General features: G+C 39.4%; 2 protein-coding genes and 1 long non-coding RNA gene across 4 annotated transcripts; 2 read left to right on the forward strand and 1 right to left on the reverse strand.

The window, feature by feature from the left end:
- Nucleotides 1–305: 305 nt before the first annotated feature.
- On the reverse strand, nucleotides 306–14,500 carry zdhhc18b (zinc finger DHHC-type palmitoyltransferase 18b). The gene is made up of 9 exons (XM_020638019.3): nucleotides 13,671–14,500; nucleotides 12,764–12,924; nucleotides 9,666–9,815; nucleotides 9,311–9,448; nucleotides 8,645–8,696; nucleotides 8,425–8,527; nucleotides 8,147–8,256; nucleotides 7,393–7,495; nucleotides 306–3,675 (listed from the first exon to the last, which is right to left on the reverse strand). The coding sequence occupies exons 1-9, from the start codon at nucleotides 13,940–13,942 to the stop codon at nucleotides 3,325–3,327; spliced, it is 1,440 nt and encodes a 479-aa protein (XP_020493675.2). The 5' UTR covers nucleotides 13,943–14,500; the 3' UTR covers nucleotides 306–3,324.
- On the forward strand, nucleotides 14,162–17,532 carry LOC136177073 (uncharacterized). Of its 2 annotated transcripts, none has more exons than XR_010664726.1 (3): nucleotides 14,162–14,299; nucleotides 14,783–15,144; nucleotides 15,359–17,532. It is a non-coding gene; the product is annotated as an uncharacterized lncRNA (long non-coding RNA). The 2 variants fall into 2 exon arrangements; XR_010664725.1 differs by having other exon boundaries at nucleotides 15,576–17,532.
- Nucleotides 17,533–19,017: 1,485 nt separating this feature from the next.
- Nucleotides 19,018–26,374, forward strand: kdf1b (keratinocyte differentiation factor 1b). Its single transcript, XM_020638006.3, has 4 exons — nucleotides 19,018–19,218; nucleotides 19,921–20,871; nucleotides 20,982–21,068; nucleotides 24,742–26,374. Exons 2-4 carry the CDS (start codon nucleotides 19,941–19,943, stop codon nucleotides 24,834–24,836), a joined length of 1,113 nt encoding a protein of 370 aa, XP_020493662.1. The 5' UTR covers nucleotides 19,018–19,218; nucleotides 19,921–19,940; the 3' UTR covers nucleotides 24,837–26,374.
- The last annotated feature ends 1,548 nt before the right edge of the window (nucleotides 26,375–27,922 follow it).

Raw genomic sequence — 27,922 nt, forward strand, 5'->3', positions numbered from 1 at the left:
TAAAACCCTGAGAGACCAATTTAAAAAGAAAAACCTTTGTTTATTTTTATTCTTAGTTATACAGACCTGAGAAAGAGGTTGTATTGAACTCCACTTTTTATTGTCTGCAATCACAAAGGAGGAAGACAAATCCTCCTTTGTTAAAGGACAATGCAAAAAAAGAAAAAAAAAGTGCCCGCAACTAAATATGTGCAGAGTATTCATTACACTGGTTGAGTGTGAATGGATGATCTGACTGTAGCTCCATGTTAATGTCATTACTGCCATCTGGTGGTCAACCCCAGCATTCAATACAACAACTTCAGTGAATTTTATTTTCCTTTTCCTTTATTTTGACAGGAGTATAGGCTTTAAATAACCTTACGATTCATACAAATACAGTACATCATGTTCCTCCTCAGAAATGCATTGCCTGCATTCTTTCCTACCAGCATCCAGAAGGTGTTGGGACGACATTTGACACAGAAAATGTTGCACAACAAGTGAGTTTTCCACTAATAGTAACACTCTTGTTAGGTTAGCTACTGATTGACAGTGAGGGTGTGCAAGTGTGCATGGTTATTTGGATCATTGCATTTTCGTGCAGCTATTGCCATCAGGTTAAAATGTGGTTTTTAATATAATACTTGTCACATAAAAGTTGCATTTGGGATACCAAAAAACCCACAACTTTCCACCTGAGAACAAACCAACAGTCACCTTTACAAACATGTAAGTGGATCTGTCAAAGTGAGCAAAGTAAAACAGTCCTACAGTACAGAGGTGAGAACAGGTATTAATGTTGATACAAACTGAAGAACAGGAATTCAAGGTTTAACAGATTCAATCATTAGCTGTGGCTCCATTTAGGGGCCTCATCCTCTGGAGGGAAAATTTGAAGACCTATTATGTCACAGCAGCACACTGAGGGCTTTCCAAGCGACGACCTCCAGCTTTGAAAAAAGAAGCCAATGAAAAAAAACCTGCAGTTCCCCGAGTATCCACTTGAGGCCAGCAGAAAGAGCCCAATAAGAAACAAACAAATCCTTTCAAAGATGACTGACTTTACAGCAGAAATAAACATGTTTACAGTCTGGCTTGTAACTCGTCCATTTTGAGGATATTAGGGCGAAGAATCATTCATAAAAAGGGGCGTGGCTGATCTGATTGACGGGCTTAAGGCCCGCCTCAGCTCGAAATCTCTACTGTTTCTAGATTGACCGAAAGATATTTTGAGACAGCATTTCCATTATTTAAGTTGACAGCAATCTCTACTTCAGAAACCAAAAGGTTACATCACTGAGAGTATGTCCATGTTTTATACACAGTCTATGGGGCTGTCCCATTCAAAAGGCTCCTTTAAATGCGGCCAACAAAGGATCCATCAGCTGCATCATGGCCCAACATATCCTACAATTCATTGTGCACCAATTCAAACGTTAGTTAAGTTAGCTGGAACCGGTGCAGCAATCGAGGTTTCACGAAAACAGGGGCGGCGATGAGTAACGAACAGCTGGTGATGCAAACGACAAATCCACTGACGGTCTCAGCCAGAGCAGTCTGCATAGGCTACGGAGTCTGGATCCTTTGTAGGCTGGGGTCCTTCAGAGGATGCGACCCCTGAATTGAGACACAGCTATTGTGTGACATTAATAACACAAACGGAAGTGGAGCAGCACGGGGTAATGGGCATTACTCCCTCACCTTAGTTACACATACTTACTCAGGAATCAAAATCACACCTTTCCAAGAAAAAGGACCTCTCAGGTGTATCTGTGACAGAGTGGATGAAAATAAATAAAAACTATACACTATAGTCATTATCATGCAGATGCATTCCCTGCCAACAATAAAGAACAGAAATCTGAACATTGATGCAACTGATACATGTTTAAAATACTGTGCTCTGGTCGCCCAATTAAAGGGAAACTCCACCCAAAACAGAACTCACATGTGTTTCCCAACGAAAGAACATCGAAGTTAATTAAACACAGAAGGCTGTGACGATAACATCTTGTGACAGTTTTGGAATTGATCTATCAACCATGACTAGCAAACCTTATAGACCCTTACACTTTTGTTAGAGATAGTAAATATGTTAATATGAGAGCCTAAATCAATGTTTCTCAACTGGTGGGTCAGGACCCAAAAGTGAGTCACAGAGCCATTTTGAGTGGGTCGCTAATGTGTGCCTGAAAAAAATACTGTGTCAAAAAAAAAGTCTATGAAGCGCTTCTCCAAAAATGTATGTTTTGTTTCTTGGTTCTGTCTCGTTGTGTTACTGTCTGATGTCCAAAGTGGACAATTTTTCATTGAACAAATCTGATAGGTTAAAAAATATCTGAAATTCGTGTTACGATTTCTATTGAAGGAGCTGGTGGTGGGTGCTGAGGCTAGACCAGTTGAGAGCCACTGGCCTAAATGAATGAGGTGAATCTTCAGATTAAAGTAACTTCAGTCTCTGAGTGATGGAAATTTTCTCATCAGCATGATGGAAGAAATCCGGAGCCTGACTTTCTTTTCCATATACTGGAGATGTAGTGAAGCAGCAACAATTGCCAGACTTACATCTGTACTTATTTGCAGATATTTGTCAATACAGATGAATCAGAAGCTTTATTGTTGTCAGATGTTCTGGGATTGCTGAAGACATGACTATACTTCGACTACAAATGGAAACCAACACGCCTTTCCCTGTAGCTTGTCATCCGTCTCTTCGACCAAAGGACTTTGATATGAGAATAAGCTTTCAGGTATAAATGGAAAAATGTCCCTCATATCCTGGAAAGAGCTCCATGGATGCTATAACATCTTCCATTATTCACTGCCTATCTGTATTACTATGACATCATCAGTACAAACTGTCCCTGTGCTGTACAGCTTTAGGAGGAAAATCTATCTCAGGATCACACTATAAACGAAGCCCCCACAATGTTATAGGAATAACACATGTGAGTTCTATATATTTGGGATGGACGTTACCTTTAGAAGCAACTTTCATCCATACAGTTTCTCAGCTCCCTTGATACATCCAATCAAATGGGGTTTTTTTTTCAATATTCAGTGTATCTGGCATGCTGGCATTTTACATGTAAATCATCAGAAAGACAAATGGCCCAATCAGTACCAGAGTCTCCAGCTGCATCCTTTTCCAGCATAATAAACGCCATCCATTTCTATTTTCACCTCAAACTGAGCACACACATACATTATCTTTGTGATTGTCATCCTCATTCACAATATCAAGACCCAGCAGTTTCAGAAAACCAATGAATAATATTTAAAAAAACGAGTCCTAACAACTTGAATCATGACTGTTTTACAGCATGCAAGCGTCAAACAAAGTCAGTGCAAAGGGGTAAAGCTGGCATCTTTGTCGCCCCCAGATTTGGAGATGGGGCCAGCATCCAGAGAGGTAGGGGAAACAGGGACATCAAAGACCGGGTTGGGAATATGCAACGCTTCTCGTTTGCTTTTCTTTGAACGAGTCTTGGTGTGACGTGGCAGAGAGTTCTCTCTGTGAGTGATATGACGGGCCCCGCAACTCGTGGAGACCTCAGGTGAGGGATCAGGGTTTAGTGCGGGGCTGATGTCCGGGCAGGTATGAGCTGTCTGAGGTTTCCCCTGAGGACAGGACGTGGAGATGAGCGGTGAGCGTGTGGCTGACTCCAGCAGACCTTTAGTTCCCTGTGTGCACTGAAGAGGCACGAGAGAGAGAGAGATGGGTGGGGGGGGGGGGGGGGCAAGAACTGATGAGACGAGCAAGTGAGAGTAAAAGGCCAAACAGCAGGGTGTTAAATCATTTTAGTGAATGCAGCTAATGCTTCTTAGGATGATTTAAGGGTAAGCTGGGAGTGCAAGCAGGTCAAACGAGTGATCCGAAGCAAGGGAATGCAAAGTTTACTGCCATTAATCTGCATGTGGAGGCAAAGTATGAAACATCAGAGCACTTTGTCTGATTTAGTAGGACTGAGTTAAAAAAAATAGTATCATAGATGAAGCCAGAAATTCAGTATTTGAGTGTAATAAAGGCTGGTGGCTTGCAAAGGAGGAATTCAAAGGTTAAATTGTGAATATAAAGTAGCACATGCCAAGATATTCTGACCTTTAGTTCCCACTATGTCCTTCATAATACAGTGAGCCAAAACAAAAAAACAAGTTCAACTCTGTAAAATAAAAATTAACTTAATGTGGAAATAAAGAGGAATAAATTAGGGCCCGACCGATGTAGGATATTTAGGACCAATACTGATATCGATATTAGGGAGAGAAAATATCATGAGATATAGGTATAGATATATACAATTTTTGTATTGATCCCTCAAATGCAGTAATCAAACACTTGCGGAAACGATATAAATTTATATAGAAAAGAAGGTCAGTCAATTTGAAAGTAACTTGAGCATTTACATTTGTCACAGCTCGACACTCAGGAGATGATAATGCTTGTTGTAATCATTATAGTGCCCTCTGCTGGTGAAAGAGAACTTCTAGTTGAATACAACAAACTTGGTTGAAAAGCTATTTGACTGGTGAATAAATCTAGTAACATTGGCGTATATCTGTGGTAAAACTAGCAGATACCAATAGTCACTTGACAAGCTGATATTATCAGCTGGCTGATTAATCGGTCAAGCTCTAGAATAAGTACTCACATACACTGGATGTGGATATAGACACAATATATTTTTTTTTTTATGTATTGAATATCCTTTTTTTCCTTCCTATTGTTTTCCATTGAGGGCCAAACTGTTTCTTTTTTACTGTTGTCTTTTATTAATTATATTTAATGTCTAATCTATGGCTCTACCACTTCTCGATATAGTAGATACTAAGAATCACAGTTCTAAATAAATATTCCTAAAGGCAATTTTCTATCTGAACAGCATCTTTCAAAAATATAAGTCCTAAAGGTTTGAAGACTAGGTAGAAAAAAATACATACAGGTAGAGCGAATAAATAACGAAGACATTGACAAACATACATAGGAATTTGTTAATAATGCCTTTTTAAACTGCATCATTACATTCTTCCTCTCTGACCATGTCCTGAATTCATTTATGAATGCTGCCTCAATAAAAACACATTTTGCAGAAAGTAAAATTCTGGCCAATCTCAGGTCTTTTGTTCCAAAGTTAAATCAAACGCAGTTGAGTTGAATTGTTAGGGACTTCACTTCACAGCTATACACTGTGTATTCATCGTACATACAGAACATCCTGTATTGGGTTTGAACCATAAATACACACATGTACTGTACAATGTGAATTAATTTTACATAACATACATCATGTACTGTGTTGAATTATGCAATACATTGAATACTGCATCATTCAGTGTGTGAATAAAGCCATGCAGCAGCCAGCCAAGAGGACATGCAGACACAGCAGGACAAAGACTCTCTTCCCCTATCACTGAGCCGGCTTACCAAACTCAAGCATCACTTCACTTCCTGCACTAACAGAGGCTAATCAGCCAGTACAGGACACCGCAAAGTCCAGACACTTCTCCTCCTGGCGTTGTTGGCAGGACACAGGTGCAGACAGACCACATACAGGACAGGAAGTTAGGGCCGGGTGAACTGACACACAGGGAGGGACTCTGATAGTTGATAGTTGTAGACTCCAACAAGTAAAATTGAGATGGAGTGGAACCAATCAAGAAAAATGAATTCACACTCAAGGATGATGAATTAAATGGATAGACATTCATGTTTTTAATTCAATTCATTCAACTTAGATACTGACAAATTAGGAAAGTTGCCTTTAAAAAAGGATGGTAAAATAAACAAATGACACAAAGGCATGAAGTGAAAAGTTGCGATTGGCCTGGTTTATACGAATAGTTTTACAATTTGACCTTTTATATGAACAAAAATATGACACCATGAGACAGGAGGAAGGGAACCAACATAATAAAAACAAGGAAATGAAAAAGACTTCCTCATTGCTTTCCCAGTGACAAGACAAAATATAAAAATACTATCTTTACACAGTCACAACAAACAACAATTATATTTGTTATTTTGGTGTAAACTAATACGAGCTGTGTGTTTGCTAAATTGCTGAACAGCTGCTACTCTACAGCTTCATGAGAGTACAGTGGCTCAGACTGTAACTCTATCCAAACCACAGTTAGCTGTTGTAAACACAAGTTGCTGTTGCTACTATCAAGGCATCCCTTAAAATCCCTTTTGTATCAGAGAGAACAACATGAGAGCTGCTCTGCTCCGGAGGAGGACGAGTTGGAAAAAGCAACTTCAGCTCTCTTCTTATGTAATAAAATCATCCTGAGAGAACAATACTGCAAAAGAAACTTAATACTGAGGCGTAGAATGTGATAATATAAATAATGTATCACTGAGGAAAGGTTTTTCAATGTATGTATTTTGCTTATAAAGTTAAAATGTGACAAGGAAGACAAACTTTCAATATTACTGCAGGGTACAAGAAAACAAATATGAGGAGGAAGGATTATTTTACATCCTGAGAACAAATTAAAAAAAAAAAAAATCTTCCTTCTCTGTTTTCTTGTACCTGGCATTAACTCTCAAAAGTTGATTCTTGATATTTTTACTTTAGTCGCAAAGTTGTTAAATTCAATGATTGAACTCATAACGATGTTTCCTGCTGCACAGCCTCAGTCCTCTTCTGTCTGTTTTCATTGAGAAGGAGAAACATTATAAGTCACCTGATTCGTTCATATCCATGAGGTAAAGTTTAACTTTCAGAAAACATGAGAGGACTGATTAACCCTTGTGTTTCAATACTTCACATGATATTGAGCCTAACAGTCAATAGGCTTAGCTTATTAAAAACTCGATAGCCTTGAAAAAACACCTGCTAACCCCTCGACATTTGTCTCATTAACCTGTACATAAATATCTTAAACACCAACATAAACCAACCACCAAGGTTTGCCAACATTTTATATAAATATCTATATTTTATGAGGAGCTTGAACTTCTTCTGTCCATAAAAATAAAGTTGTAAAGAGAAACTTGAAGGGAGAATTGTTTCAGACCTGTCATATTCCATTAATGACAAACTAAATAAAAACACATTATCTGCGAGTTGAAAAGGTTTCAGTACTTTAAGTGGCTTGTGTTTAGAAATCGCTAATATATTAGCTTCAGAACAAAAACAAAAACCTTCAACCTGAAAGCTTGTACAAATGGAGCTGATATGCACAACTTAACAACCTTTTAAATGATAAGTGCTCCTCTCACATCGAGGTAACTCCACAATACTTTGGGATAAAACCCATTCACAACAGACAGAGACTGAGTCAGGACTACAGCAGGTAACACGGCTTCTGTCAGGCAGAGGAACGGGTTTGATGGGAATTGAGGGGTGCAGGAATTGGGGAGGGGGACTCCTGCAAGCCAAAAGCCAGCTGGGAAGATCCTCCTACCACATTTATCTCGCTTTTAGTGGCCTGGGTGGGCAGCTCGATGTCCACACTCGCCGTCTGGACAGACTCATCCGAGGGCAGGAAACCTCGTCTGTCAATCAAGCTGAAACAAACGGAGACAAAGAAGTCATTAGGATGTATTTATCTTTTGTCTCAATATCCCATAAACCCTCAGTGCTGTATGTAAGGTACATGTTATGTGTGAATTGGGTTAGATCTGCATATAAATGTAGGACAATTAAGAGGGGTTGTCTCTTGTTAACCGCCTGTTTCTGATGGCCTCGTTCTCTCTGAAGTATCAAAGTATACAGTATAAATAAAGCCAGATGTAAGAGAGAATTTGCTTCATGCATTGTCGTCTTCAGTATAATCAGATACACACGAGGTCACAAGAGTTTTTAGACCTTAGACCCACAATTGTTATCGGTTCAGTTTTGAGTCCAACATGGACAGGTTCTTACAGAGAAGCTGACCTTGAATTTTGTGGACAAGTCTTATCCCTTTATAATTTTATCCTTCCAAAAATGTTTTATAGTTTTTGTTTGAAGTCTTCGGTTTTGACCTTTGAACACCAAAATCTAATCGAGTCCTCCTCAGGCACAGGTGAACATTTTGGACGTTGCTGAGAAATTGCATTCACAAGTATTAGAACAGTATGAGGCAGAAGTACTAACTCACAGATATCGCAAAATGAGGTGTAAAAAAGAAGAGGGTGCATACCGGTTTCATGGTAAATGTGAGATCTGAGACTGACCTGGGCGGCATGGGTCCACAGAGCACAGCACAGCAGTTGATAAAGATGTTTTTATGGCTGTATGGGTTGGTGACATCTTCTCCACCCTTCCCTGACCAGGAGCCTTTAATCTGGGACGGACAAGACATAAAAAATTATTCATGTGCAATATGTCATGTTTTTGTTTTCTTTGCAGTTCTTGAATTGTATTGAACTGTTATGATAAAGAAAAATGTAAATATTCCTTTCAAAGCTTCTATTATTGTGATGTAGCAGATTCCCTTCAAATCAGTACTCACGTCTTCATTAGTGGTGAGGTTGGAAGCAACAAGGTAAGTATGGAAGCCTGAGAGGCCCAAGATGGACCAGACTGAGAAGAAACATATCACCAGCTCCACTGCAGTGAAAGGTTGGGTCAAAGAACACAAGAGTTTATTAAAGGGGAGAGAAACAAATACTAACTGGAAGTGTTATGTTGCTTTTAAAGTAATCTCTAAGACAGTCGTGATTAAAGGATATCTGCCAGGACTCTCTTGCAGAGCAAACACCAGGCCTTTTCCTCCTTGGGCCCCTGAAAGAGAGGAAACACACTGACTCAAAAGCTCAGATGCTTAAGCATAGTCCATGAAAGAAAAGTGTGATTCAGCAGATTCGGTTAATTTGCTTGGTGTGGGGGCAATAATACAAGAGTCAAGCTCGAGTATGTTTACTTTATTGTGTCTCTCTCAGGGCTACTTGATGGGTGGAGAAAAACACTCCACCCATCAAGACACACACAAGGGGCCAAATGGGAACGACATAATAAACACAAACCAGTCAATTAAACTCATCTGTTTTTGGAGTGGAGTGTTGTAGCTGTTTGCCAGGAGGCTTAAGGCCCACTTCAGCTTCCCCTCTTTGTCTGTTTCTAGGTTGACTGAAATTTGGTTTGAGACAGTGTTTCCAGTATAGCGACCACCATTGTTGAGCTCCGGAAACCAAAGGGTGACGCCGCTGAGCCTACATCCATGTTTTACACAGTCTATAGTATCTGTATATGAATAACATACTTTCTGTAGATTGTTACATTTCCTGTGTTTTTTCATATCACAATATAAATAATGCAGAAAAAAAAAGATGCATCAATCTAAGTTTTTATCAAATATTATGTAGCCTAATATGAACCTGAGAAAAAATGAAACTCACTCAGTGAGAGGTGTGTGGTCACGCAGCCGAAGATAAACGCCGTCAGGAAGGACAGGGACACGATGAAGGTGTAGAAGAAACGGTAGTTGCGTTTTCCCACACAGTTCCCCACCCAGGGGCAATGATGGTCGAATCGCTCTGAGGGACAAACGCATGCAAAGAAGACTTTAGAATTAGTTGGAAGACAGTCAGTTTATTTAAAATATATTTGAAGGAGAGCTGTAAAGGTTTGGGATTCAAGCACGTGTCCAACCTGAACCAGAGTGATGAAGTGATGCTCACTCGGCCCTGTGAGCTCTCTATTCATAAATTGTCTTGGGTAAATGTCAGAGTGGCGGTGTGTGTTGCAGCTCACCCACACAGTTGTCACACAGGCTGCAGTGGGAGGTGCGCGGGGGTCGGAACATCTTGCAGGTGAAGCAGTACTTGAGCTTCACCACCTGCTGGTTGATGACGACCTCCTTCGTGCGCGGTGGAGGCCGATAGCTGCTGTTTCCAGTGGTGTCTACAGAGCGGAAGGAGAAACAACTGAATTAAATTAATCAGCTTCACGGACCAATTCATCAAAGGCTATAATGGTTGGCCTTTCATTATAAGCACCTCAACACCTGTCTATATTCTGCTCTGCAAGGCTTTATTACTTTGAATTCATCTGAATTTGACACCAGCCCTGACAAATGAAGTTATCCACACAAAAGGTGTTTCTGCTCACTTATCAGACAGGTTTCTGTTTCAGATGACAAAGGTTTTGGGATTTTATAAAATTATGTTTGGCTCTGTGGCTGCAGCCTTAACAACCATCAGACCATCAAATAAAATGTCCAACAAAATCCTCCAATATAAAGAAGGGTTTATCAATCAACAGTAACCATGATGCCACAGTTCTGAGATTAGCCAGTGAGCTAGCACGCATAATTTGAACCTAGCTTAACATTCATGGTTATACTGTTCTTAATTATATTAACTATATCTAATTAAGTCTTCCCAAATCAAAGTTATGCTAGTTGAGCTACTCAATTTAAATAATCTTTGACTTTTCCCCTCAGTTCAGTTCATAACTCTCATGTTTTACCTTAAAGGTGAACATTATTCAGTCTCAAGAAGCTCTATCTACTAACAAAACTTTTCCATCTATGGAGCCCAGGATGATGCTAGCTTGGCTCGCAGCCCCTGAAGTTCCGTTGGTGAGATACTGTAGTTAATTATTTTTTTCACTTGTTTTACCTATATTTAACACCTACCGGTATTTGTTATATATGAGAGGTGAGACCTATGTGGGTAATAAAGCTCCCAGTAAAACTCTTATCAATGATGAATAGTTGATATTTTTAAACTCTGCTCAGAGCACTTTGAAGCAGTTAATGAACAAAAGTTCAGAAATTCGAACGACAACATGGAAATGGTCTCTTCTGAAATTTCAAACAGAAGACATTTGGGAGTAACATTTTCAACCATTTTTATCTTGCTATGCCAATTTGTATCTTTTTTTTTTATCAGATATTAATTCAGCCTATGTTACTTTTTTCAGAAATGTGCCCAATAAAACCAAATATCTAAAGAAATTCCTGAAACGAAAGTTGGTAGGTATATTTTAGGACTTCTGTCAGAGCTTTTGTTCCAAAAAAAACCTGAAAAACAGCAGCACTGTTTGCTAATAAGAACACCTTACATCAGCACAGCATAAACTTTGGTCATTTGAAGGAGTTCAGGTCCACATGGAGCCCACTTTAGATGCTGATGACATCACACTGAAGCATGTCAGATGAAAGAGATGCAGTTGGAAAGACTTTACAGAATTGATGTACTGCTCTGAACTGAGAAACAGGGACAGCTTGGGATAACAAATCTCCCAGTCCAGTCCAAGTTTCAGAAGCCAAGCTAACTCTTTCCAGAAAAAAATGCTCTAACGGATGCTTATAGACATTCATTACACTGAGTCAGAGCAAATAAGTCTTTCACAGATTCTAATTTGGACTTTTAACGCGTCGAAGGCTTTATCTTCATTGACTGAACTAGTGACACAAGAACTTCCCCCGTTAGAAACGCCGTATGTTACAGCTTTAGAGTAAAAAAAACAGAGGCTCAAAAAACCAAACCTTCAATATCAGCTCTGAAGCAAAATGCACCCTTAGACAATACTACACATAGTATGTGTTTAGAGTTTAACATCAGTGAATGGAGGGAGGGAAAGAGGGTGACTTTTTAATTAGTATGCTGGGCTTAAAGGAAGAATGTGCAACATTTTACACATTAATAAAGCAGAAATCAAGTAAATCATCTGTAAATGTCTCTCTGAGTCATGACTGTCTACAATGAGTGAGAATTGTGTGTCGTCCTCGCAGCGTTGTCTTAGCTGTGTTTACATGGACAAGACGGCCGGGTTCTCTACTTGTGTAATAAAGCTGTTTTAGTCAAGGACTAGAGAAAAGAAGAATAACATACTCACTGTTTATTTGGATGTCATATGAGCGTTTTTAGATCACGGGCATTCTGTGGCAATTTATGTGCAATGTGAAGCAACAAGCTAACTAAATTGTGCTAACACAACAACGCAGGCCACAGGCAGTTTGTTTTGGTTTCATCCTGGTGCTCATGGGCGACATCTACTGGATCCAAAAGTCACTCATTCTTCCTTAAAGCAGTTTTAGTTCAGGATCGTTGTTTTTTCAAAGAAATAGAAATACCATATAAAGTGAAGTGTCCCTGGTGTTCTAAATTCCTTGGTAGGAAGGTCCCTTTGGTTGAAACTACAGATGTTCCTAGGGACCAATCTCATGGCCAGTTAAGCTTAAAATAAATTCAGACTATCTGACTAGCCTAAAGTTAAGTAAACAGTAGAAAATTGAGCACAATTTGTTTAATCATAGCGTCTGTGGGTAAAGAATGTCAGATCGGTTTGCTGAGTGTGGCTAACGATAGCTAGTCATGTTAAAAATCAGGACTGTTAACCTGGCAAAAATTATACCAATTATCTCCAGTTACTGTGTTATAGATCACTACACAATTCCTGGTATTGGAATCAATACTGAGAAGGAACAATAGTATTGGAAATCTGTAATTAGCATTTGACATCAGTAAAAATCTAAAGTGTGGTGCTAGTGTATAATGTAAGGTTAATAGGAGCTACATAGAGTAAGCAGTTTGTTTTTCGAAAACACTTTGTTGGACACAACTTGTTCAGAGGGGCTGCAAGCTGAGCTGCTACGAACAGCAGCAAAGGTTTTCTTACTCTCCCCTTCTTGTAAGGTCAAGATTCCTTCAGTTTTCATTGTTTCAAAGGTTTTCACAGGGGACCCTAATTATCTGCAGAGGTCTCCCCTCAAAAGCTAACAGCCACAGTCGTAAGAACCCTGAATAAATCTGATATATGATATGATACCGGACGTCAAAACCAAAAGCACTACAAACAAAGCAGCATAGTCGTGACCCACATATTATTGAGTTTGCACTCACCAATCTGTTTTTCGATCTCTGCAGCCTCATCTGGTGTTGCTCTGGGCAGGATGCCCGGGTCAGTGAAGCTGGTCTGGAGCAGGGTGATGACCACAAATACAAACAAGCCACCTCCAATAAATGGGATGCAGCTTGTCAGGTGTTTGACCAGGAAGGGGCAGCTGTAATATGAGACATGCAGAGAGAAAGAGAAGGACTTATGAGGGTATGCTAATCATTTCAAAAGCTGGAGCACAGAGCCCAGCTGTCTCACACAACTCAGCCTACTTTTCAGATCCACCTGGGAGTCTGTTTAAATTAACACTCAGTTCCTTTAATCACCATCTGACTCTCTGAAGATGGCGCACACTTCTCAGAACACAGTAATAGAGACATCTTCCCAAAAAAAAAAGTCAATTCAATGTTGGAAAAACATGATGAGACATAGAAGGCTCTGATACATATGCTTAATAAAAACCTTAGCAGACATTATGACCTCTGAACTGATTTTGTGAAAGCTTAGATGTACAAAAATGATGTCCTCTGCACAATAAAGGCACTTTATGTTTAATTTAATATACAACCAGTCATATACTCAACCCACTGTCAAAAGATGGGACCAATAGAGATCTGACGGCCACCTTTTGTGAATCCCTACCAGACTACAGTATGGAATCTGACCCTTTAAAAGCCAAGTATTAGTCAAGAAATTGCTTCTGAAACTGCTTGATTGAGTTAAATAAATGATGCCATCAGGGCCTACTCTGAATTTAAGCATAGATATCATAAACCAAAACATTTCCATTCATATAGCTGGTTTGACTCTGTGGAAGCTGGTTTTGATCTGTCACACACATCATAGTGATGATGTCAACAACGCAACCACTGACCTCACAGTGATATAACCGATCATGAAACATGAACTCACTCAAATACAAAGAATAATCCACATGTGACGAGAATAAGGCCCAGGGTGAGGGGCAGGACCCCACCCTGCCGGGCCACTATAATCCGTCCGTCACAGTAGAAGCGATTCTTCCCGGGGAAAACTTCCCACTTTCTCCTCGGTCTTTTCGGCTCCTCTCTCTTTTCTCCTCCTTCTTCTTCCTCCTCCTCCTTTTCTTCTTGGAGAGGAGGAGGTGGAGGGGTTTGAGTCGGAAGTGCCTGCGGGTCGATTTGTTGATACTCGCAGTTTTTCATGGTTGACAATGGAGTTTGTTTTTTTTTGGGTGCTGTGTCCCCCTATCCCGACGACCAGGGCATAAGTCCAGCCACCGACAGCATCACCGACGTCCGAGTGTGAGGCTGATGTCAGGTGAAAAATGTCGTCATGTCTTGTACGAGAACAAGCGACTCCTTCACTGTGTGGGCATTCGGTTGTAAACAAACCTAAAGACGATCCCAGGTGTCGAAATCACACCCCAGTTTCCTCCCATGCCTCGTCATTAAGTCCTCGTCCAGACTGTCACCATAGTAACGTCGATGTTATAGCCAGCTGAGACGAGCCGACTCATCCAGCTGCGGACAATTTAATATCAGAGGACCCACAGCTAGCAGGTTAGCCTACTCGTTTTGCACATATATTATCCAGCCTTTTCCTAAATCTCAAAAAAAGGGCCTACGTTGCAGATATTAGAGGAAGCACTTGTTTGATATCTATTGCTCTCCTACCAAGAGTCCTGACACATACTGGTGACTGATGTTTTTGTTGTGCTGAAAACGCTTCTTCCTCCTCCGTCCTAACAAATTAGTTGTTATCAAATTTAACACACGTGTATTTCCGGTTTTCTTTCAAAATACATCTCGTTTAATACATAACTGTTTAGGTATGTTTGTGAGAATATTACTTAAAACATTGACCTACGTTTTAAATTTAAATTAAATTAAATCAAATCAAATTACATTAAAATTAAATTAAATTAAATTAAATTAAATTAAATTAAATTAAATTAAATTAAATTAAAAAAATAAAAAAAAATAAAAAATTATGTCTCAAATAAACAATATCCGGTAAAACCCCTTTTTGTTTCTGCTCAAAAGGGACGTTGGGCCTGAAGTTGAGGGAGTGGGTTCCTCTGTACTCCTCCTGGGCTTCTGAGCAGGATGCTGCACCTCCTCTTCCTCCTCTCGTCTCCTCTTCCTGGAGGTAATGAGGCCAGACGTGGATGGAGCTGCTTCTTCAGGGATGTGGTCAAGGCAACTCCAGGAGTTTCTGGGAGGGTGATGGCAGGTCCTCAAAGCGAAGAGTTCTGATGCTGTCCTCATCATCTTCATCAGCACTCTCCACCATCATCCAAGTCCTCACCATCCTCTTCATCAAATGACATGGAGTCATAATCAGAATCCTCGCTGGCCGGACCAGAATATTCCCACGACTCATCGGACCAGTTGTCTTCTTCATGGTAATCTTCCTCCTCATCCTCAAGACCGTTGAAAGGGCATTTACATTATCACCATGATAAATAACCTCAGGTTCCTCCTCATCCTTATCGTCTTCTTCTTCTCTCTCCTCATCCTCCTCCTCCTCCTCCTCCTCCTCCTCCTCTTCTCTCTCCTCGTCTTCTTCTTCTCTCTCCGCGTCTTCTTCTTCTCTCTCCTCCTCATTCTCGAGACCAGTAAAAGGGCAGTATCGTGCGTTTACATACTCACCATGATAACTTACTCTCTCCTCTTCATCCTCCTCTTCTTCTCTCTCCTCCTCTTCATCCTCCTCTTCTTCTCTCTCCTCCTCCCCATCCTCCTCTTGTTCTCTCTCCTCCTCCTCATCCTCCTCCTCTTCATCCTCCTCCTCTTCATCCTCCTCTTCTTCTTCCCTCTCCTCCTCACCCTCCAGATCGTTAAGAGGGCAGAATTGTGTAGTTACATACTCACCCAGATGAAGAACCTCAGGTTCCTCATCATCATCCTCCAGAAGGTCGACATCCCTGATCGAGGTGTCGATCGGGAGAACGTCGTCTTCATCGTCATCGATGATCCTGATCAGCTCCGGAATCCCTTCAGCTGCAGGGCGCTCGACGATGAAGAAGACAGCTGCAGGAAAAAGTTCAAGCACAAGAAAACTTCAATATTTTTGATTGCGAGCTTATACGCTTATAGCTTTAACTTAACAATCAAAGTTAAAAATAGCTTTAAAAAAATAGATTTACATAATGTTTATTCTTATGTCGTAAAATATAGCAGATGAAAACAGACATTACCTTTTCCCAGCACAGACCCATCTAATTTAAAATGTCAGAAGAGTAGAAACAACAAACACATCTCATTTTGACAGATGTTCAAGGAAGACCAAATAAATCAAATCAAGACACATCCAACAGCTCACACAAGATTCCTCTATTGATCCTGAATAAGATCCAAACACTCCAACACACGATCACAGCAGAGAACACAGGAACCGGACATCACTACTTTGTAAGAACGTATGCTGATTTTAGGAAATTCTTACCTTGTGATAAAATACTGATTTGGTCCCAGGCCCAGCCTGCCTATGAGCACAAACATGACGGATGAATCACAGCACAAAGCATGACCGTAACATTGCACACACACACACACACACACACACACACACACACACACACACACACACACACACACACACACACACACACACACACACACACACACACACACACACACCAACCAACCCAAGTTAACAATTATCTGGAGCAGACAACAAACAGAGGCATAACAACAAATAAACAAAGCCAGCACTGATTATGAAACCATGAGATAAAACACACAAGAGTCACTACCAATTAGAACACAATACACACATATCAAGGGTCGACTGTGTTTCATATTGATGATATAGAAATCATATTCACCTATAACTTGACAATTAATCAACAAAACAAGGCTGCAGATAAAACAGGTAAGAAGGATTTCACGCTCTGAAAGTGACTTCCAAAACAAAAGTCAAATAATGTTCAATAGATTTTGTATCTGAAGATTTAATAGTGAAGTTAAAACATGGCAAATGAAAGAATAAAACCACACTTGTCATAAACAGGTTTTAAGAGACCCATCAGATAAACAGACGACTTATTAAAATCCCATGTGATGACGCTGAGAGGATTTTACACATAGGCCGACTACACACCAATTACTTATTTAACATAAAGCACTAACTGTAGGCTAGTAATAATCACTAAAGACACATTTATTTGGGTGTTATTTTAAATAATTTAATGTACACAATAAAATCAACACACAGTGAAAGGCCCTGCTTTTTCTTCACGTGCACGTCCTGATTTTTACTCTAGCAAAGTTTAGCTTCACTTTAGCTAGCAAAGGGGCTCAACTTCAATTGTATTCATGTAATGTCAAACTTTAAATACCTTGTATGTTTTAAATTGTCTGATCTGATTTCTAAAGCTGCTATTCTAATAAAGAAATGTTCAACCGCACTGTGTGAACACAAAGATTAATACACGGCTCATGTAGAGTATGTAGCCTATAGTTTTTAGTGTAGCCTACATTAAGATCTTAATTGGTGTATTTACTTGCTAATAGTTGTAAATACATTGTACCTTTATCTTTATTCTTATTTTAGTCCTGTATATTTGTATTTTATGTGTACTCTTGTTTTATTTATCTTGTTTTATTATATTATCTTATCTTATGTCCATTAAAAACTTGAGGCTACAATAAGCAATGCTCTCTCGCAGAATAGGCCTACCAACAATCTACTGTATCATTCCTGCAACATTAATAACATTGATGTACTGCAGTTAGTTTTTGCTCATTACTTGCTGGTTTTTCAATTAAAAAACACAACAACAAAGAAACCATGAAAGATTTTCTTTCTTTCGGGAGCTTATATCTTTTTTGCATATTGCTCCAGGAGCGTTATATTGGGTCTAGTTTGGGTCTTGGCCTTTTTTAGGGCACTTGGAGAGATTTTGGTCCTGATCTTTCCATTTCAACAAATACTAAAAGTGAGTTTGTTCCAGCTGCCTCTGTTTAAACAGCATTGTTTAAACATTTTAAGATGCCTAATGTGTGTCAAATTAGTTATTAATATAGCTTAGATTCAGCTCTGATCATTTACACACAACTAACACACGAGTTGACGTCAATGTTGGTCTGTTGGTAACATCTTGATAATTGTTATTTTAAGCACTTCATGGTCAATATTACTGTCTTGTTTATATTTATTACACTCTCCAGCTTTACAAGTTTCAATTTGAGCCCAAGGTTAACTATGTATCGACAATATTACACTTGTAAAATGACCATTGTTTTAACTTTAGTTTATTATTTCATTTTGGTACTTTTTTGTCATAACCAAATATTCAGACTAAGTTCTGTTTTCTGTTTGTTTCAATATTATAGTTCTCTCCGTTTGGAGTTCCAGGTTCCCTCTGCTGCCCTCTTGTGTCTTCCACATGTATCACCGTCCACCCCAACCCTCCTGTGTCATTCTCATAGTCCCAGCTGTACCTCATCTGCCTTTAGTCTGAGTGTCCCCTTCTTATTGTGCCAGTTTGGCTCAGAACCTTGTGTGAGTTTTTTTTTTTGTTTGTTTTTTTTCTTGTGCTGATTTTTGGATCTTGTTTTTACCCTGGGGTTTTGTATCTCTGACCGTTTGTTGGAACTTATCTTGAAGCAAACTTTAGCTTTAAACACTTTGTTGAGAGTTGTGCATTTTGTCCACTGTTTGTGCCAAGCTTGACCCTTTTTAAGGTGTTCACAAAAAATATATCAGTAACCACTTGTGTTGAAAGTATCCAAGTCAAACAGTTTCATGATTTTCTTTGACAGGTCTTGGAAAAAAGTTTTTCTTACAAAAAATAAGCTTCTAGAGGAAGGCCATGAAGTCCAACACATAGATGCTGCAGAGAGGGTCCTGATCAATTATTACAAGGAAAGCTTTTTTTTTTTTTTTTAAAGTCTTATACGACTCAAAACAGTAATAAAAAAGTAAAGACGTTTGAAGATGTAGCCTATCATCACTATTGTATTTACACAAAAGTAATATCTTGTCGTTTTAACAAAAACACTTTGGCTTAGAGATCACACCAATATTTCGGAGGCCCATATTTAGATTCAAGTCAGACAGTGCTCGCCATGACACCGGAAATATGATCTTAGATAAAATGTTCATGTCGACATTTGGTTTGAGAGTTAATTAATTATTGTGTTTGATTGGTGATTTTTCTCCAGTAGCCATAATGTTTCGTGATTCGGACGCATTCACAGTGCGTAATAGTTCCAAACTAAAATTGCAATTTTGCAAGTTTTATTTTTTTAAGACATGGCCGGAAGTGTTCCTGTTTTTGTTGCCATCAGGTGTGTTTCCACCTTGACGCGCAGGTACACGGAATTGGTTTAAAACTCACCTGAAACGGACATTTTTTGCGCGATATTCATGTGAGGAGTGGCTCAGAATGGATCTAAACAGAAGTCTTTTATGACGGGAGAAGAAGACGGTGTTTATTCGGGAGCCGGTTGGAGGACTCACCGTGTTTACTGTGAGTAATGTTTTTTAGTGAGGAGTCCAGAAGTCCTCTAATGGAGGAAAGAGCCGCGATGACGAGTCGCCATGAAAGTGAAATTACTTTCTGAAGCACGAATAGAGCTGTAGTTCATGTGTGTCAAACGGTAACATGCAGCCTAATTATTAGGGAGAAAGTCAAGAAGGACACACTGCATATAAAATGCCACTTCTTTGTTTGTTTTTCATCGAAATGCATAAAATAAACACTGCTTTCATTCGACCTAAACAGATGCCCTAGGCTCGTAACGCCAGACTCGTTATGAGACATTGGCATTTTTACTCGTATTAAGGTTTCAAAGCATATTTATACCCGTAAAGACATCATTTTAGATTTTAAATCATAGATTAAAATAGTTTTTTTTATTAATTTCGGCACTGTACATAATTGGTTCACTCTATTAAAAGAGGTGGCTTTTATATGCTATTTAAGTTTTCAAACATAATTTCCTGTGTGGCACTTATCCTCATTAGAACCAGTTGGGTTGCCTGCCACCTGGGGATAGTAGTTTCAACATGAGACTTGAAGAGCGATGCCCTCAGGTGGCTTCAAGTGGTTTGAGTTTTAGCCTGGAAGATTGGATAAAAGACAAGCTTGTTGTTTAGTGATTTTTTTTTTTTTTAAATACTGTCTTACGTGACATCTCAGTTGTCTCCTTTGTCTCCCGTGTTTGTTCAGATTTCTTGAGCCATTAAGTCATGTCAGCCGGCAGCACTGGCAGTCTGAGACACAACTCAGGAGCTGGAAGCCACAAACATGGACCCAGCCGCAGCAGCAGCAGCCAGAGGTCGTCTTACGAGGAGCGATGTGTGGATCCAGTGGAAGACAGGCTCCCGACCCCAGAGCCGAAGACGGTCCACAGAGCTCACCTGAAAGATGCCAACGGAAAGGAGTCTGAGACCATCGGCTTCATTCCTGGCTCGGCCGACCCTCCCTCTGCGACGCAAACCTGCAATCCGTGCGCTTCTCAGAGGAGCTGCAGGACCTTCGTGTGCAGCGTGCTCACATGCGGCCTGTATAGGGTGTGTGAGCGTTCCATCCTTGCTCCGTGCCTGGCACCAAATGAGAGCTCCACAGACGAACCAGAGAGAATCAGCCTCCGTGCTGTGAACCCAGAAGACAAGAAGGAAGAGGATGCAACAGACTGGCTGGGGGATGTTTGCATAGGTGGAGTCAAAGTTGACAGTCCGAGAGTGTATTTAGATGCTGTAGAGAAACCTCCGTCATATGTTTCTCCACCCAGCAGCTACACACGACCCAACCAGCCGTCCCTGCACGAGTCCATGAGATTTGACGACTGGGATGATGCCGAAGAGGACGTGGACTCACTGATCACCAAGAAGCTGCTGGAGCTGTACTCCGAATATCAGATCGAAGAGTTGGCCAGGTGCACGTCAGACTCTTTGTTTCTGAGGAAGAGCAAAGCCATCAACCATCTCATCAACTCACTGGCGGAGGAGCACCAAATGGGCGAGCAGGAGGTGGAGTGTCGGCTTGTGCGCGGAATCATCCGCATCAGCACTCGGAAAAGTAGGAGGAAGCCGGCCGTCTCCAGGAGAGAGAGGACGCTGTCGGACAGCGGGAATGAGACGATGAAGGAGAGCGATTCCTATACCTTCAGCAACAACAGTGAGTTTGAGTTCTTCACTGCTTCATTCCAAATGATCTGTCACCATTTGCACAGATCTGCTTTCCAGCCATTGAGTAACCATTTACCATTTTTCATTCTTTTCCTCCAGATGACTACAAATCAAACCCAAACATTCAAATATCAGAGCTGACCTCCTCTGACCAGCATGCCAGAGATATGTGGAGGAACAATGGAGGTAAGAAAACTTCCTTTATTATGTCATTTTTATACATAACAGACAGGGGAGGGGGAACATCAATTTACTTAACGATGTCATTTCTTTTCCCAATACTGAGACTGACTATTTGGTGTCTTAACTCATTTTTATGGCCCTAGCTTGATGTTCAAAAACATCTTAATGTTGTGGGAGGTTTACAGAACATGTATTTATTTTTTTTTTTTTAAAGATGAAGCTTCTTCAATTTATAAATAAATGTTTTTGCAGCCCAGGAAAGTCAGATACTAGTAGTGATTGTATGCATTGCAAATAATGGCACATCTGCACTCATGCTTAGGTTTATAAGGCAGAGCAAAGTACATCTATTTTAAGAGCACTATTAATGGGGTGCCAATGGCCTAGCGGTTAGTTCACAAGCCCTATGTGCAGGGGTTACAGTTTTCAATGTGGGACGCCTGGGTTTGAATCCAACCTGTGGCTCCTGTGCCACATGTCTTTCTCCATTTTCTCACTCTCTGATTACCGGATAAAAAGGCCAAAAAAAAAAAAAAAAAAAATGAAAACAGCATTATTGCATAGAGCGATTCAGAGTACTTTACAAAGATATAAAAAAAAAACATTAAGAAAATGAAGAGTATTAAAAGAAATATGACATTAAGCAAAAAGTAAGGTATTCAAATATATTAAAATATAAAGTGAAAGAGAAAGTAATACATTAAAAAACAAAATATAAGAATGAGTTCTATTTATGTCTCAGTCACACTAGACAAAGTTGTCCTGTATTGTACTTAAGCCCTAATGCCCCCAGCTCCCCATTCCCCTGCTGGCCTGCACTCACACTGCTCCAGGACTAACTGGGTCTGAGCACGGTCACCTCTTTTACATAACGTCGTCATACAACATATAACGGCTTTACATAATAATTAAGTGTGCTTAGTTTACAAGACAGGCGGACTCGAAAATCAAAAATACAAAAAAATAAAATTAACCCGTGTAGGAGAACAACACAGGGAACGTGACAACTACTTTACTGACTTTTTGGCTTATTTTGCAGTAATGGTCGATTACTGATATAAGTGGAATAGAATGTGGTGTAAAACATTTTGTTCACATGGACCTTATGATTTATTTATTTCCTTGGCCCAAAGATGATACTCTAGAATAGTAACTGTAGTGTAAAACCAAAATCCTTAGAAGTGTTTGACATATTGGATCAGCACTCATTCAACAATGGTGGATGTTTGAATCAGGAGTTAAGGATATGGTCCCAGGCATACAACATAATTCTTGTTTTTCCATTGAAATAAGATTTGAAATTATAGCTTGAATAGTAAGTTGTGCAATTTACTTGGTTTGTTCCTTATGTTAAGTCACTGACTTTGAATCATGATCTAGTTTTATCTTCCTTGTAACATTTGTTTGGCTGCGAGCCCGGGGGAAATCCAACATGCATGTTAGTGCCAACAATGTCTGCCCTCATATTACCGATGGCGCAGTACACACCAGGGTTTGTTTTCATAAAACATGGTTTCACTTCCTGATCAACTCTCTAAACATCCACTTGGATTTCTGACAAAACAATGACACTGCATTTTAAGGACATTAAAACCATACTGTAGCCGTAAAATGAACTTACCAAAACACAGTGTCAAATTTCTTGTAAATGCAAATGTACTAGGCAATACAAACTGATTCTGAACTTATGATGTACTCCTATAAAAGTTATAAATACTTTAAAGTGTTCTCACACAAAACTCCTACATTTTTCACTCAGACTTCACCCTTCCTTCTTCCTTCCTGTCCCCCAGCAAAATGTCCTCACAGAGTCAGAGCGAACTGATGTGTGTGTGTGATCACAGCAGGTAATATTCAGGAAATATTATATTCGGGGATGACGTTAATATCACACGAACAGGATGGACCGTTGCAAAGTTTGTGCATGTAGTGAAGCTACTTCATACTGTTTACTGCTTGCAAAAATGTTCTTTACCACTCATTTGTCTCTGTGCATCATTCAATTGTCTCGCTGTGTCTACACTGGAGTAAAGGCAAAAACTGGTCAGTCTGTGTTCCGTCGTCAGACATCTTGGATTTTTGGGTTGTGTTTTTATGTCATGTTCTGCTTCCTGAAACCTGTCTCAAAAATGTGCGCACAAATTCAAGGACTGCACTTTTTAAAAAGTTCATGCACCAAATCCGACTCTCATGGCAGACGATTCACCAGTAACATAAAGGGTATACGAGTCCAAGTTCAGATGTATGCTGCTGCGTTTTCCGAGTTTGAAATGTGCATGGAAAAACAAAGCAAGCTGACTTTTATTGTCATGGTAACAATAATAAACAGGAGTCAATTTGATGCCACATAGCTGCTCAGTCTCAGGAGCTGCCACAGGTAAGCAGTATGAAGTTAAAACGCTTTTTGGACAAATGGAGCCACCTCCCGCTATGTTATATTTGTTGGCTAAAAAACAACGTATTACTTAAAGGCGGTAGGGCCAGTGTTTTTAATCAAACCCTGGACCCCCATATACAAATACATAATAATGTATAATAATTTTATTATAATATAATAATAATATATACTTGCCAAGAAAATGAATAAAAGTCACAATCAAAACAATATAGCGGGCCAGATTAGATGTGCTAAGTGAGAGCTCAAATTTGAATTGTTGCTCTTTTCATAGGCATGTGTTTTGCACAGATTTTACAAATTTCACCTGGCTCCCTACACTGTCTTTGTTTTCTAAACACATTGTATGACGGGTCTGCGGGGTTATAAATTTAGTTTTAAACGTGGGGAGAAATGGTGAAAGCGAAAAAATGTTTTGAATTCCTCGTAAATGTAATAAACATGTTATATGGGATTCTTAAATGAGGCCAACTCGTATTTTGAGTGTCACATACATGTATCCAGTGACTTGATTGAACAATACATTTTCTATATATTTAAAAAAATGAGGTCAGAAAGGTGCAGGATAGTCTAGTGGTTATGTCGAAGGCGCCATGTGCAGATGCTTTAGTCCTCGCCGCAGCAACCGTGGGTTCGAATCTGGCCTCAGCCCTTTGCTTTATGTCATCCCAACACTCTCTCCTCCCAATGTGTCCTGTCTCTCTTCATCTGTCCTATCCAATAAAGGCCCCAAAAAATATCTTAAAAAGAGGTCCGGCAATGCTGAGGAGAAGAAAGATGTTACACATCGAACATAGGACTTGGAGCGGCTGTGGCTCAGTTGGTAGAGTCGGTCGTCTCTCAACCGGAAGACTGGGGGTTCAATCCCCAGCTCGTGCAGCAACATGTCTGAAGTGTCCTTGACTCTTAACCCCAACTTGCTCCCTTCATCTGCGGTGCATGAGTGTTTATGAATGGGATTCGTCACTTTACACAGCAGCAGCCAGCAGTGTGTGAATGTGTAGGTGTGGCCTGCGGTGTAAAAAGACTATAAAAGTGTTACAAGCTCGAGTCCATTTACCATAATCCAATGTGACGTGCTCTGTAACAGAAAGCAAACATTTTGTGTTCTAAGACTGAAAGTAAATGTTTTCCTCATATTTCCATTTTTTTCCATTTACTTTTAATATCTCTTTTAAAACCAAAGTAGCTCAGCAGTGGGAAGTGATAGCTTGTTCCAGGTCTGGCAGAGTTAATGTCAAGTCACCTCTGATGAATTGTGTTTTCATTTTGTTCTCATAGGCCACACTTCCAGTTCTCCTACAGCCTACTCCTCCGCTCACACAGGGACTACTTCTTCAGGTGTGCCACTTCTTCAGACCTCAGTGAGAACATGATTCCTGCGCCACACTTGGCCTCCTCTGCTTGAGTTGTTTGTCTCGCTGTGTCTACAAGGTCACGTACGGGAAGAGGAAAACCTTGCACAGGAGTCTCTAGCTGAGCCACGCTCTCTCAGTGTGGCTCTGCTGTGGGGGAAAGAAAATGTGAAATATTCACATTATCTGAAGGACTTAAGTGAACTCAGGGATCTGTGTGTAGATATTTATAGTTGATAAATATAATGTAGGAGTGTATAATGTTTGAAGGATAGCTTGATTGAAGGCTTGCCCTGCTGGCAGATATTTGAACATGATTAACCGTCCCCTCGTCCTTGAAGTTATGCTCATGAAACCTGACCTGTTCAGACCATTAGCTGTTGTTCTGAAAGGACATGTGGATTTAGTTCTGTAAAATAGAATAAAAACGTGTTTGGCACATTTCATTATCTGATCGTCACTATAGCTTTAATGTCAAAATGTGTGATTTTAACTAGATTTAAGTGCTTAGATTTCACGATTACATATCCCATAGTTAGTAATTCTACCACCTCCTTTGTAAAACATTGACTCTCCAGATTTGATTAAAAATAGCATAAAGACAACATATCAAAGGTTGAAAGTGACATGTCATTGATTCTGGGGAACTTTTATTCCCTTGTCAGATTTTATGCAAACAACACATTTCAAAAAAAAGTTTGGACTGTGGCTACAGAAGATTGGGAAAGTTGTGAAAGGCTTCAATGAGGTCATTTAGAACAGACAGACATGAGAAGTGCAAAAGTTCTGTACGTTTGGAAATAATTACCCCAGCATCCTAAGGGCTAAAGAGGAGAGGCACCATCCAGTGTGTTATCAGTGCTCAGTGTCTTTTTGCTTTTTTAAGTAAATATGGGGGTTTAATGTAAATCATCATATTTGTTTTTATGTACATTTTACACAACCTACCAAATAAATACTTCAAGTGGCATAGAATGATTTAAAACAAAGCCAAATAGCATGTAGGTTTCTGATTCTGATAGACTGGCACAAAACATATCTTAGAACATGTTGGTCAACACGCCATATTTAGTTATCCAAATTACAAAAATAAAAATGTTGTGTTTTTTTTTTTTTTTTAAGGAGTTGCACACCGGGATATTTCCTGGCCACGAGTTGTTGTTCTTAGAGTTCTGTTAACCGTGTTAATGCTAACGTTGAACCGTCTGTTAGAGTTAGCTTCTATACAAACGGCTATGACAGCACTTTCTTTTTGCAACAAAATAAATGAATATATGTATATATATTTTTTTTATCCCTGATAAAAAATGTTTTTGAGTGGAAGTTGAGGGGTTTTTTTTGGTCTTGTGAATCATTTTTTTTCTTTTGTGAATTTTATATGAGAAGTGCAATTTCTTTGCAAAGCTGATTTTGATTAGTCTCGTCACATGAAGCTCGTCTCAAGCAGCCAGCTCTAACGTTTTAAATGAACTGGGTGTGTGATGCATTATGGTTAATTTCCTATGCTTTCCTCCTGTCTGTAAGTCTTTGCTTTTATTAAATAATGCTATGATAGCGGACGTGTGCTGCAGGTTCTTATTCTTTCAGGGACATCATCACAAACTGACTCGTGTGTTTTCATACCAACACACTCGCTGTGTTTGCTCCTGGGTGCTGTTGGGAATTAAACCAGCTGACCCAGCTCTGTGTTCTTCTTATCAGCATTAGATTATTGACCCAATAGTTATTCCTTCAGTTTATACACTGTTTCAAGTCAAAGTATAAAGCAGAGTCTATGTTTTAATTTGAACTAATATGGACTGAGATAATTAATATGACAATACACCACAGTGTGTTTAAAGTGTGTCTGGAATTTGGCTTCAACCGCAGAATGGTTATAATGAAATGGTGTGAAACTGGTTGCTCTGGTTTCCACCAGAAACCCAAAATACACCTGAACTATTAAGTAAATGATAATGACTTTGTCTCTGTCATATTACCAGCTAACTTTAAACATACATACACTTAATATTTGATTTAATGGTGTGACTGTCTGCTGAGGTATAGCAATGTTGTTTTCTCTGCGCGTTAGATTTTCTAAATTCCAAGGGCAGTTCTTTGGCTCTACATCAAGATAACATACTTTATACTTGTGTTGACTTGCCGGGGTTCTTAATTTAACCATGCTACATCCTTAAACTGATTTGTCATTGTAAAACACAATCCAGTAAATGATGTGAAACTAAAAGAAGAAAGTTTTTGCTTGTTTTTGTTTTTTTGTTTTTTTGTTTTTTTGCAACATGTGACAACATGAGGGAGTCAAGATTTTTTTAAGGTGAGGCAATGCTGCTTTAAAGTGTCCCATTTGGACACATTAAATGGAAAAATCATTCATTCACAATTATTGATAAGGATTTTAGAGAAGTCACACAATTCTTAAAACAATATCTTCATGTAGAAGTTGATAGAATGTGTAAATTAAGTCTAATCTAAATGGCCAACATGGTACCCCGTGCACAGCCTAAACATCTTCTCTGCTGCGCATGGTTACATGAATATGCCATGAAAAGTAAATCAAAACTGTGGCACACTGAAAATAACTTTACTGTATGTTATTGTGAGCAAACAATGCGTTTCACCTGTAGCTGTTTCAGGTTCGCCCAACACTTTTGTTCGCTCACAAGATATTTTCAGTGTAAATTATGTCATCTGTTACATATCTGAATAATGTATTATCCAGTTTATTTAGCATCTTAAGCACTCTTTACGACTGACATATTAGTTAAATGTTTATATTGTAACACTTGTACAATGTATGATTATGTATCATAATTGTGTCTCCAATGACTGACTTGAAGAAGAGCTCTGTGACCAGACTGTGGCTGATGGCCTGAATGTTTTTGTTTAATAGGTAAAAATAAGTTGAAGAAAAAAAAGCTCATATGTGGCCATTATATGTCAAAAGATAATTTTAATAGCTTACGTTTGACTAACAACATCATGCCAAAGTTTTTTTTCCTGCCAATGTATGAATATTATAATTATCAAACACACATTGGCTTTCGGATCACAGGGACACTTAAAACTATAAAGCGTTTTACTTACGTTATGTCTTAGAGGTAATAGAA

This window comes from Labrus bergylta, chromosome 19 (genome assembly GCF_963930695.1).
Source record: "Labrus bergylta chromosome 19, fLabBer1.1, whole genome shotgun sequence".
NCBI lineage: Eukaryota > Metazoa > Chordata > Actinopteri > Labriformes > Labridae > Labrus > Labrus bergylta.